The sequence below is a fragment of the Marmota marmota genome, unplaced genomic scaffold, assembly GCF_001458135.2.
Source record: "Marmota marmota marmota unplaced genomic scaffold, marMar, whole genome shotgun sequence".
Taxonomy (NCBI): domain Eukaryota; kingdom Metazoa; phylum Chordata; class Mammalia; order Rodentia; family Sciuridae; genus Marmota; species Marmota marmota.
The window spans coordinates 9,127,154-9,138,650 of record NW_025999891.1 but is presented as its reverse complement, the minus strand read 5'-3'; the positions used below and the strand labels follow the sequence as shown (position 1 = coordinate 9,138,650).

The 11,497-nt window shown below is 50.3% G+C and overlaps 2 protein-coding genes across 9 annotated transcripts in view; one reads left to right on the top strand and one right to left on the bottom strand.

The window, feature by feature from the left end:
- Unc45b (unc-45 myosin chaperone B) overlaps positions 1–11,497 on the bottom strand; it is a 24,982-nt gene that overhangs the window by 5,086 nt on the left and 8,399 nt on the right. Inside the window, exons 2-4 of the mRNA XM_015501212.2 lie at positions 1,385–1,452; positions 888–1,059; positions 351–387 (exon numbers count right to left, since the gene is read on the bottom strand). Coding sequence (XP_015356698.1) covers positions 351–387; positions 888–1,055 — 205 coding nt within the window. The 5' untranslated portion in view covers positions 1,056–1,059; positions 1,385–1,452. The remainder of the gene's footprint in view (positions 1–350; positions 388–887; positions 1,060–1,384; positions 1,453–11,497) is intronic.
- The window catches only part of Nle1 (notchless homolog 1), a 14,740-nt gene continuing 5,083 nt past the window's right edge, over positions 1,841–11,497 (top strand). Inside the window, exons 1-10 of one of the 8 annotated variants that reach the window (XM_048794952.1) lie at positions 1,841–2,050; positions 5,739–5,989; positions 6,121–6,264; positions 7,163–7,380; positions 8,160–8,239; positions 9,046–9,122; positions 9,474–9,571; positions 9,901–10,093; positions 10,602–10,737; positions 10,872–10,918. In XM_048794952.1, coding sequence (XP_048650909.1) covers positions 5,972–5,989; positions 6,121–6,264; positions 7,163–7,380; positions 8,160–8,239; positions 9,046–9,122; positions 9,474–9,571; positions 9,901–10,093; positions 10,602–10,737; positions 10,872–10,918 — 1,011 coding nt within the window. In that variant the 5' untranslated portion in view covers positions 1,841–2,050; positions 5,739–5,971. Of the gene's footprint in view, positions 2,051–5,738; positions 5,990–6,120; positions 6,265–7,162; positions 7,381–8,159; positions 8,240–9,045; positions 9,123–9,473; positions 9,572–9,900; positions 10,094–10,601; positions 10,738–10,871; positions 10,919–11,497 lie in introns of those variants that run through there. The other 7 variants (XM_015501208.2, XM_048794960.1, XM_048794976.1 and 4 more) reach the window with 7 other exon arrangements.

Below are 11,497 nucleotides of genomic sequence, written 5' to 3'. Positions count from 1 at the left end.
CTTTCTTTCATTTTTTTTTTTTTTTTTGATACCAGGGAATGAACTCAGGGGCATTCGACCACTGAGCCACATCCCCAGCCCTGTTTTGAATCTTATTTAGAGACAGGGTCTCCCTGAGTTGCTTAGCACCTCACCGTTGCTGAGGCTGGCTTTGAACTCGTAATCCTCTTGCCTCGGCCTCCCAAGCAGACGTGCGCAACCATGCCTGACTAGTTCTATCACTTCTGAACTCACTCTAGACTATCACTGTTTCTTCAAGGAAAAAAAAAGAAAAAGAAAAAACCGTAACCAAATCAAAACCCAGTACAGACCATGCTGAGAGAGCCAGAGTCAGGGGTAGGGGGACTCACCTCTTGAGGCATCTGAAGCTGCTTGGACGTAGCTCTCCTGAGAAATGGGGGAGGGGAAGGAGACAATTGATGGGGGCCCAAAACAAAGACCACCAGAGAGTGTCCTGACAGAGACAGAAGGGAAGTTTTGCTGGGCAGCCCCAGGCATGGGGAAAGTGGACGGGCTTTGGCATCAGGCAAACTCGAATTTGAATCTGAGCTCTTTGACCACCTGGGAGAGCTAGGACAAATTCATGAAGCCCCCTGAGCCCTGAGTTTCATGTCTGCAACGTGGAGACGATAGCAACAGCTACCTCAGAGGGCTGTTCTCAAGTCGCCATGAAATTGCATCTGAAAAGCCCCTGGCGTTAGGCTGATAGTGAATTGGGTGAAAGTCTCTCTCCAGAGAATTGGGTTGGGCAGTTAGAGGCACCCTTCTCCACCCCACGGTGTCCAGGTGAGATGGCCAATTCCTATCAGGAAAGGGACTATCTCCCAGCCCTGCCTCTCAGCCCCAAGACCCCCCAGCCCAGCTCCCACCCCAGACTCTGCACAGACCATCTTCAGGCCACAGGCTGCCCGATTCCGATAGAGCGTGGCCAGCAGCGACTTGTCCTTGGTCAGCTTCAGGGCCTGGCTGTAGCTCTTCGTCGCCGCCTTGTAGTCCTGGCACTGGAAGTGCCGGTTCCCCTCCTCCTTCAGCTGTGCCGCTTCCACCTCGGCCATCTGTCTGGACAGGGGCAGCTCTATCTGGTCAGCCCCTCACTCCAGACCCAGGGCAGGGCTCTTGGCCTGAGGTCCAGGGCCCCAGGTCACCACCAGGGTGGAGGGCGGGCATTCTGCATGGAAGGGACCTACCCGAGCAGCCCCAAAATAATCACCCCTGAAGGACATTATAACATTTGCTCAGAGCCTGACCCCTTGAGAGGGTATCTGAGTCCCGGTGCCTCTCAGCCCAGTTGGGTGAAGCCAAGTGCTAAAGGCCTACACCATCATCTGCCAGCAGGCCTGAGGGTTCCCAGCACCCTCTCCCTAGAGTCTCCCGGGCAGCTCACCCTCTCAGCAGGTCGCTTGCTCCTGGGATGCTGCTCTGGAGTTCTGCCCACCTCGGCCAACAGCCTCGGTCTGCCCCTCCCAGCCCTGACCCAGGAGACTTTATCACTCCAGCCAGTGGCTCGAGACCATATTTGGACACAGGGGCAGGTGTCCCTGGAGTCTGTCATTGATACTCAGGGTCCTCCCCCTCCCTGGACTGGACAGTCATGACCACGTGGAGGTGCTGACTGTCCTCTGCCCCTTGAGCACCAGGCTCAGGGGCAGTCCTGGGAGCCTCAGACACTCGTACCACAAAGAGCGAGAGAAAGATCCAGAAGGGACGGGAACCCCCCAGCAGACCCCCTCCCCAGGCACAGCCGTAATGCCCCATCTCCACCTCCTTCCCAGATAAACAACCTCCCCCTCTCCACCACCGCCATTGCTATTTTGGGAGCAGAGTGACAGCTGAGGGGCTGATGGACGTGGACACAGAGCAGCTGCCCAGGTCCCTGACCAACTGGAGACTTCCAGAAATGCCTTTCTGGCGGGAGGGGGAGGACAGACTGGAGGAAAGTTCCTTTTCCTCTTCCACTTGTACTTATTGCAGCACCTCCACCTGGCTCTCCTGCGTTCACCTGTTGAAATGTCCTTGCTTTGCAGAAAGAGGAGCCTGACCTACCAGCCAGGTGTAGTGTGCGTGGGTGGCTGTTTGGGTGTGAATGTTTTCTACCCGTCCCTCCACTATGTCCTGGGAACACATTCAGCCAACCTCTCTGGTCAGATTGGGAGCTCCCTGAGGGCTCTGTTTCTTCCCCATCAGACTGAAATCAAGGGCCAGGGGTGGGTCAGAATGCAAATTCCCTGAGACCAAGAACTATGACTCCCTCAGCCCAGGTCACAGGGAACCCTCCCAGGACAAGAGGAGGCTCCTCAGCAGAAGCAGGCTTCTGGGAATAAGCTGCATCCACCACCGCAGAGGGGGAGATCCTGGGGCGCAACTGTTATTCCTTCACTCGGGAAGGGCTGCCAAGGCAAATTTACTTAGATGTTCCCACTTGGACTGAGAATCTTTCTGCCCTCCAAAGCCCCCAAACTGGGGCTGAGTGCTCGCTTCTGGAGGGAAAGGACAGCAGCTCAAAAAGATTGCAAACCCCCCACCCAACCAGAGAGACAGGCAGAGTCACATTCTCTGCATGGGAGAATGGCATTGTATGCCAGGCTGTGTTCTCGCACCCCTATTCCACCCCCACCTCCCATATATTTTCCAACTTGCCCAAAAGACACTGAAGAAAAAGGGTAGGTAGAGTCACCCAATTCAGATCCTGCTCCTCATCCTGTGACCTTGGACACTTAGACACAGCTAAGTGTGCCTTGGACAGGATCTACTTCCCTGCTAAACCCCAATCCATAGTTGATTTTATTTTATTATTATTATTTATTTGTTTGTTTGTTTGTTTATTTATTTATTTATTTTGGTGGTGGTGGGAATCAAACCCAGGGCCTTGTGCATTCGAGGCAAGCACTCTACCAACGAGCTATGTCCCCAGGCTCTGATTTTGGTTTTGTCCTTGGTTTTGTTTTTGTTGTGATAAGGAGTCTCACTGTGTTGCTCAGGTTGGCTTTGAACTCCTGGGCTCCAGTGATCCTCCTGCCTCAGCCTCCCAAGTAGAGGTGTGTGCCACTGTGCCCGCCTTCACATGTATTTGTTGAATGAACGAATGAATGAATGGATGGATGAATCCCCTGTCTTCTTGTTATCCTAAACCCTGGATCCCCTTTGTGGGGCAAACAATGAGGTAATACGATAGGGAGCTTGCCATTAGCAGAGAACTTTGGTTTTATGATTTTAGGGCTAAGGAACCCTAAATTCAAATCCTGATCAGTAATTTATTCTACAAGCATTTCCTATGTGCCAGGAACTGTGAAAGGTAAGGGAAGCAGAGAACACTCACAAGGCAAGGATTTGTTCCACTTATTCACTTACATATTCCCAGTGTATATAACAATTTGTGGAACATAGTAAGTGCCCAGTGGTATTTATTAAATTAATTAATGAAGTAATTCCATGGAACTGTGATTTCTTTCCATTTATTTATTTATTGGTACTGGGGATTAACCCAGGGGTACTCTACCACTAAACATCCCTAGCCTTTTTAATTTTTCATTTTATTTTGAGACAGGGTCTTGCTAAATTGCTGAGGCTGGCCTCAAACTTGTGATCCTTCTGCCTCAGCCTCCTGAGTTGTTAGGAGGATCCCACCATGTCCAGCTAGATCTGTGATTTCTAAATGTGAGGAATACTAAGATGTTTTCAAAATGCAAAACAGGCCAGGTTTGGTGGCTCACACCTATAATCCCAGCAGCTTAGGAGGATGAGGTAGGAGGATCACAAGTTCAAAGCCAGCCTCAGCAACTTAGCAAGGCTTTGAGCAACTTAGCAAGACCCTGTTTTAAAATAAAACATTAAAAGGGCTGGGGATGCGGCTCAGTGGTTAAGCACCCAAAGCCTGGTACCAAATAAATAAATAAAATAAAAATGCAAAACAAGGAACTATGATGTTGTTTCAGAGAAGGTTTTCCTGAATAAGTGATAAATTAGTTTAATGCATGTAGAGTTTTAAGAGCAAGGTCTGGCAGAGAATACTTGCTCAATACAATTGCTGGATGGATAAATGAATGAATATTTAAGGCCAGACCTGAAGAATGAGGAACTGTCTCAGCAGCCTGTATTAGTCTGCTCAGATGGCTATAACAGAATACCACCATCTGGGAGGCCCAAACAGCAGACATTGATTTTCTCACAGCTCTGGGCTTGAGAAGCCTAAGATCAAGGTGCCATCTGGGTCGGACTCTGGTGAGGCCTCTCTCCTCTGCTTCTTGGGCTCCTTAGTGCTTCCGTGTCCTCAGAATGAGGTATAGTTGGAGAGGTGGAGAGACCAGGGATGGGGGGCAGAGTGCATGTTCTGGACTCCCTTCTTTTTCTTATAAAGGCACCAGTTCAATCAGACTCGGGCCCTGCCCTTATGACCTCACTTAAACTTTATTTCCTCCCTAGAGGGCGTATGTTTTTTGACACATGCATTTCAAAGAACACAATTCTGTCCATAATATTCCCAGACAGGAAAAATGAAAACCTGCAAGTACAAGAGCACTAATGCAGGAAGAGCCATGCCTTGGACAAGTTCAGAAACAAGACAGAAGGCTCTGATCTTAGAGAGGGGTGGCTGAGACAGTGAGGCTGTGTGGGCCATAAGGAGTGTGGTTCATTCTCGCATGTAAGGGGAACATTGAAAGGTTTTGGATGAAAAGTCAGTAATAGAGCAGTTTTTGGTTTGAAAGATGGCCCTGGCTGCAGCAGGAAGGGGATAGAGACGGGGAGGCAGGTCCAGAGGCTGTGGTGGTAGTCCACACAGGAAGCAATAGTCAGCAGTGGTGGATTCCTATAATCCCAGCAGCTCAGAAGAATGAGACAGCAGGATCGAAGGTTCAATGCCAGCCTCAGCAACTTAGAGAGAACCTGAGCAAATCAGCAAGACCCTGTCTATAAATAAACTATAGCAACAGGCTGGGCTATGGGTAGGGGTAAAGTGTTCAGGGGTTCAATCCTCAGTACCAAAAAAAGAAAGAGAAGTGCAGGTGTGTTACTCAGTGTGGCAGGGTGGCTGGAGGGAATAATGTTGTAAGTGAGGCAGAAGTGACTTAGGAGTTTGAGACTGCCAGAGGGGTCATGGACAGGAGAGAAGCTGGAGAAGATCCCAAGTGACCAATAAGAGAGTTCATGTTCATTACTCTTTGCTTGGGCTCCTCATCAGAAATGTGAGAGGAAAGGGCTGTTGTGAAGATTAAATGAGTTAAGTATATAAAGCACTTTGAACAATGCCTGACACAGTGCTATCATTACTATTATTATTATTGCTGTACAACGCTGGTAACTGCAGATGGTTTGCGCCCCCACCCCACCCCCAATTCTTTACAGTGCTGGAGATCAAACTCAGGGCCTCATGGTGTGCGAGGCAGGTCACTCCACCACTGAGCTACATCCCAGCCCTTTTTATTTTTTATTTCGAGTCTGGATCTAGCTAAGTGCCCAAGGCTAGCCCCAAACTGTCATCCTCCTGCCTCAGCCTTTCAAGTAGTTGGAATTATAGGTTTGCACCATCATGTCCAGCTGAGATTATTTGCTTTTGTGCTCATCAAATATTAATTGACTCCACCCATTTTTAAAAAGAATAATAGTTTCTGACTCTGTAAGCCACCCCTGCCAGGTGCGCTGACTGGAACTCAGCCCACTCAGTCTCTGCCGTTTTCTGTCTCTGTTATTTGGAGGTAAGTCTCTAACTTCCCAACTCCTCGGTTTGCTCATTTATAAAATAGGGCAAGAATCCCTGTCGCGAAGAGTCTAAAAAGGATGACTATACCCAGGAAGGCACCGCGGGGACAAATATGGAAAGGCTGTTGATCAGAGGAAGTCCAGAGTCCCGGCTAGGGACGGCCCGACTCTTCTCCTCCGAACCCGAGAGGGCGCTGTGGCCGTCGGCGGCCACGCGCGGCACGGCGGCGGCGCTCTGTCCCTGCCGGAATCTTTCTCCTCCACGTGGGGACGCAGGATGGCGGCCGCAGTGGTGGTGGGGTGTGCTCAGAGGTGGGGCGGGCGTCGGTGCTCGGCGCCGGGCGGGGTCCCCGAGGCCGGTGGGAGGCAAAGCCGGGGCCAGCGATCGGGCTGCGAAGCTCACCGACACCCCGCTTGTTCGCGCAGGACGAGACGGCGGCGCCCGATGTGCAGCGGCTGCTAGTGCAGTTCCAGGATGAGGGCGGGCAGCTGCTGGGCTCCCCGTTCGACGTGCCCGTGGACATCACTCCCGACAAGCTGCAGCTGGTGTGCAACGCGCTGCTGGCTCAGGTGAGCGGCCCGGCTTCTCCTCCCCAGGGTGGGCCCAGTGGAGGACCAGGAGATCGAGGATCTGGGGTTCAGGGGCCCCTCCGCTAACCAACAGTGGGTGGCCTGCCTTGCGGAGTCCCCACCCGCCTCCCAGTGAGGGCAGAAGGTGGGATCCGTGTGAAAGCGCTTTACCCCTTTCACATCGTGTTCACCTGCGCAGAGGCCGCATTTTGAACGCGTTGGGTGCCAAATCTCCTTGATTCCATGTCACAGTCCCTTAAGAAGGGACATATTAATATCCTCAGGTGATAGATATGGAATTGGAATGCAAGTCTGACAGACTCAAAACCAGTGTTCTTAACCTTTCAATCAGTGTTTATGAAGTGCTGCTCTCTGCTGGGGAGGGGTAGTGCCTAAAAATGCAGCTCTTGGCCCCTACCCCACTTACTAAACCAGACCAGGCAAACAGTCCGCATTTTAAATCCGCTTTTCAGATGCTTCTTACACAGGTATAGACTAGTGGGATGGTTTGGAAGATACCAAATAATGCTATGTGGTGACCCTAACCCTGAATCTTGCTGTTCTTTTTGCAGAACACCAGATAACCTGAATTAGTCATTAGCAATAGGACATTGAACTAATTATTTAGTTCCTCTGAGCCTATTTTTTTAATCCATCAAGTGGGGATAGTAATGTCTGTTTCCCAGGGTAGTTGTGATATGCAGATGATGTGAACGTCCTAAGATTGCTCTTCAAGGATTAAAACATCCTGCCATATGGGGACTGATAGGGGTATCCCAAGCAGAGTGGCTGTAAAGAAGGCAACCTTACCTCCCACCGCTTACTGGGGAGTGTCCAGGGCAGAGGTGGACCCTGTATGTCCTGCATAGTAGAGTTGCCCTTCACCATTGTTTTGCAGGAGGATCCCCTGCCCCTGGCTTTCTTTGTCCATGATGCTGAAATCACCTCCTCGCTGGGGAAGACACTGGAGTCCCAGGCAGTCGAGACAGAGAAGATCCTAGACATCATCTACCAGCCACAGGCCATCTTCAGGGTCCGAGCCGTGACCCGCTGCACCAGCTCCTTGGAGGGCCACAGTGAAGCAGTCATTTCTGTGGCCTTTAGCCCCACAGGAAAGTAAGGATAGCTGTAGAATTGTGGTTGGGGTCTGGGGATGCCGTCTCTAACTGGGGTGGGGAGAGTGCCCCAGAGTTAAGATTGATGTTGCCTACCATAGACTTGAGCTGTGCACCCAGTTTGCAAGAAAGGGACTTCCCTATTGAGGTCTGTTTTCCAAGGGCTAAGGATACCTGCCTTGGAAGAGTCTTTCATGGACTTGATGTCAGAGCATGGGAGCTTTAGGTTCATCCCTTCTGAGCTGTGTGACTTGAATGAGTCACTTCACCTTTCTGAATTCATTTATTTCCCATGAAACTGGGATTCATTTCTTCTCAGAGCCCTCTGAGGATATGAAAAGCTTCCAAAGCTAGTTACAGCCAGGTGTAATGGCTCATGCCTTTAATCCTAGCAATGTTGGAGGCTGAGGCAGGAAAATTGCACGTTCACGGCCAGCCTCAGCAACTGAGACACTGCTCAACATTTTAAAAAGGGCTTGGAATGTAGCTCAGTAGTAGAATGCTCACCTAGCACGCTGAATGCCCTGGGTTTGACCCCAGCACTGAGAAGGGGGAAAGAATGAGCAGGTTATCACTGTGGTCCTTCCTATCAGGAAGGAGGTGAAGTGGCCTCCTGGGGTCTTCTCCCAAATGGCATCATTGCCATATTTCTCCTCCTCAGGGAGAGGAAGGAGTCCTATCCCAGATTTTGTTCACAGATGGTTGGATAGGCAACAGAAATGCCCATGTGCAGCATCTGGGGTGCACTGCCACAGTCAAGGGGCCTCTTCTCTTCCCCAGGTACTTGGCCAGTGGCTCCGGAGACACCACTGTGCGCTTCTGGGATCTCAGCACAGAGACACCACATTTCACATGCAAGGGTCAGTATGTATGTAGCCACTTGGGGTCTTAAGGTGGCTGAATTGCCCAGCTCTTTTTAGTTTGTGGGGAAGCTCAGAGTCAGTTCTAACCCCCTACCATCCAATATCTGGTTCTCTATTCCTCGGTAGAGACTGTGTCCTTGAGACTAGCCAGCCACTTAAAACAGGTAGAGACTGGACCAAAATCAACATGGCCTTGTGGAGAGGAGCTGACTACCCCTTAGCAAGGAGAGCCTGGCTTAAATCCAACCTCTGCCATAGTTGTTCTTAGACTTTAGCATACATCAGAATCACCTCCAGGGCTTGTCGAAATACAGATTGCTGAGTTTTTGTTTTGGTAGATCTGGGGTAAGGCCTGTGAATTTGCATTTCCAACAAGTTCCAGATGATGCTGATGGTGCTAGTCTGGGAACCACACTAGGAGAGTGAGTGCTGTACCATATACTAGGATGATTTTATATGATTTTTATATGTTATATGCTAGGCATATACTGGGATGATTTTATATGTTGCAGGTCATGCTGCATGCCTAAGCTTCTGTCTTCACATCTGGAAAAGGATAATTCTTGTCTTGCTCCCTGTATTAGAATTAAAAGGGATGTTGTGTGTGGAAACCCTTTATACCACGTGTCCCATAAGGAATTATTAGAAAGTTCTCCCTCAGCCTAGGATCCTCGTCTCCCCTTTTCTTGGCATTCGTTTTTTTGGCAGTTGGTTTAGGAGTGCTTGCAATGTGCCATGCATTGTTAGGCACTGAGGATGAAGATGGATGTGGGCCCTCCTTTCTCTCTCCCTTGCTTTCTTAGGACACAGACACTGGGTCCTTAGCATATCCTGGTCCCCAGATGGCAAGAAACTAGCCTCAGGCTGCAAGAATGGCCAGGTAGGTGGTGTCAAGATAACTAAGCACCAGGTGTGGTGAGGTAGTCCACACCTGTAATCCTAGCAGCTTTGGGAGACTGAGGCAGAAGTATCACAAGTTCAAGGCCAGCCTCAGCAACTTAGTGAGATCTTGCCTCAAAAAACAAAAAGGGCTGGGGATGTACCTCAGTAGTAAAGCACCCCTGGGTTAAATTTCCAGTACAAAAACAAAAAACCAAAAACTAAGGACTTAGGGCCAGTTCAGAATAGGGTCCTGGGATCTTCAGGAAGGGTTAGGTGTAGGGGTAGTAGGTAACCAGGAGACCTTTGGGATAGGTTGGAGAGGATTATTCAGTGAGTTTCTGTTCTTCAGATTCTCCTCTGGGACCCAAGCACAGGGAAGCAGGTGGGCAGGACCCTTGCCGGCCACAGCAAGTGGATTACGGGCTTGAGCTGGGAGCCCCTCCATGCGTAAGTGACACTAACTGAACTTAGCCAGGATCAAAGCTGCCCCCTTTCCTGTTTGATGCAGAGACACTTTCCTGAAGGGTGTGATGGGCATCTGGACGTCAGTAACAGCTTGACAGGGGGTGGGGCCTCTAGATCTAGACCCACCCTGCCACTTGCAGGGAGGCTGCTCATGGTTGGGCTTGGGAACTGTCTTGCAGAGCAGCCAGATCTTGGGGTCAGGAAGCTATCAGGAGATTGTCCGTGGCCTTTGAGTTGGGAATGGGAGGTGCTGTGGGCCGAACGGCATTGCCAGGTCAGAAATAAGAGCACATTTCCCTTCCCCTTGGCAGGAACCCTGAGTGCCGCTACGTGGCCAGCAGCTCCAAGGATGGCAGTGTGCGGGTCTGGGACACAACTGCAGGCCGCTGTGAGCGAATCCTTACCGGGCACACGCAGTCAGTCACCTGTCTCCGGTGGGGAGGAGATGGGCTTCTGTACTCTGCTTCCCAGGACCGTACCATCAAAGTCTGGAGGGCCCATGATGTAAGAACTGGGAGGGTACAGAAGCCATTCTGGCAAATTTGGGGGCACACAGTGCTGGAACTGGGAGCACACTTGGCCTCAGCAAGTCCAGTGTTTCCCGAATGTGCTGAGAGTCCAGTCAGGAGGGTGCTGCTGCAACAAGGGGCTCTGAGGTTGGTGCTGCTTTATTATGGGGATTCCAGCACCTCCTTTCCCTCCAGTAGCCTAGTCTAGCTCTGGAAAGTCCTGCTGTGGGAAGCCTGGTTAGCTTTTTAAAACCTACCATATCCCAAAGCTGTTTGACTGGAGCCCTTTTATTCTGGTGGACTTCTCTTCCATGAAACAGGCCAGTCCTCTCATTTCATATATAAACAGAAACTTGAGCCCTTGGGTGGTTTGATTAAGATCATAGTGAATGGGTGCTGAAGTCTCAGGGTCCTGGTTCGTATCCCATGCTGGTCTCCTGGGGCTGATCTTCCAAGATGGAAGTGGGTTATATGTGTGTTTGATCCATCTCTCTCCACCCTAGGGTGTGCTGTGCCGGACTCTTCAAGGCCATGGCCACTGGGTAAATACCATGGCACTTAGCACCGACTATGCCCTGCGCACAGGAGCCTTTGAGCCTGCCGAGGCCACGGTTAATGCCCAAGACCTGCAGGGGTCCTGTGAGTGAGAGGAGGAGGGGAGAGGGCTGCCGGAGGAGGAGCCAGTTCTCCAACATCATGGGGATGTTGCTTTTTATATTGGATTTTCTAATCAGCCTTGTTCCCCATCTTTCTCCTGTGGTACCTGGACACAGTGCAGGAGCTGAAGGAAAGGGCCCTAAGCCGGTACAACCTCGTGCGGGTGAGTGTGTGCCAGCCACGTGCTTCCCCAGCTCTGTGTATTTTTCTCAGCTGGTCACTGAAACACTCTCGTCAGACACTTGGACCTCTGTTCCCTTCTAGTCTCTTCTAGCCCCAGTTCTCAGAGTACCTATTCTGAAAAGTTGTTTTTTGTTTATTTGTTTGAGACAAGGGCTCGCCAGGTTGCACAGGCCGGCTTTGAATTTGCAATCCTCCTGCTTCAGTCTCCCTTCTGGATAGCTGGGAATAGACCTGCACCACTGAAAACCTGTTCTTAATAATCCTCATTTGTGATCCTTAAATCTTAAATGCACTGGGGATCATTTTATTTTGTGAGTGTGTGTGTATAAGGGCCACATTCACATGGTCTAAGGTTCAAAGTTCATAAAAAGGTATATTGTGAAACATCACTCATCTCTTGCACAGCCGACCATTCCTTATGGAAGCATCCAGTGCTACCAATGTCTTGCATTTTATTTTTATATATACACACAAACACACACACACAAACACACACGTATATGTATGTGTGTGTGTGTGTGTGTGTGTGTATATATATATATCTGTCTCTTATACACAT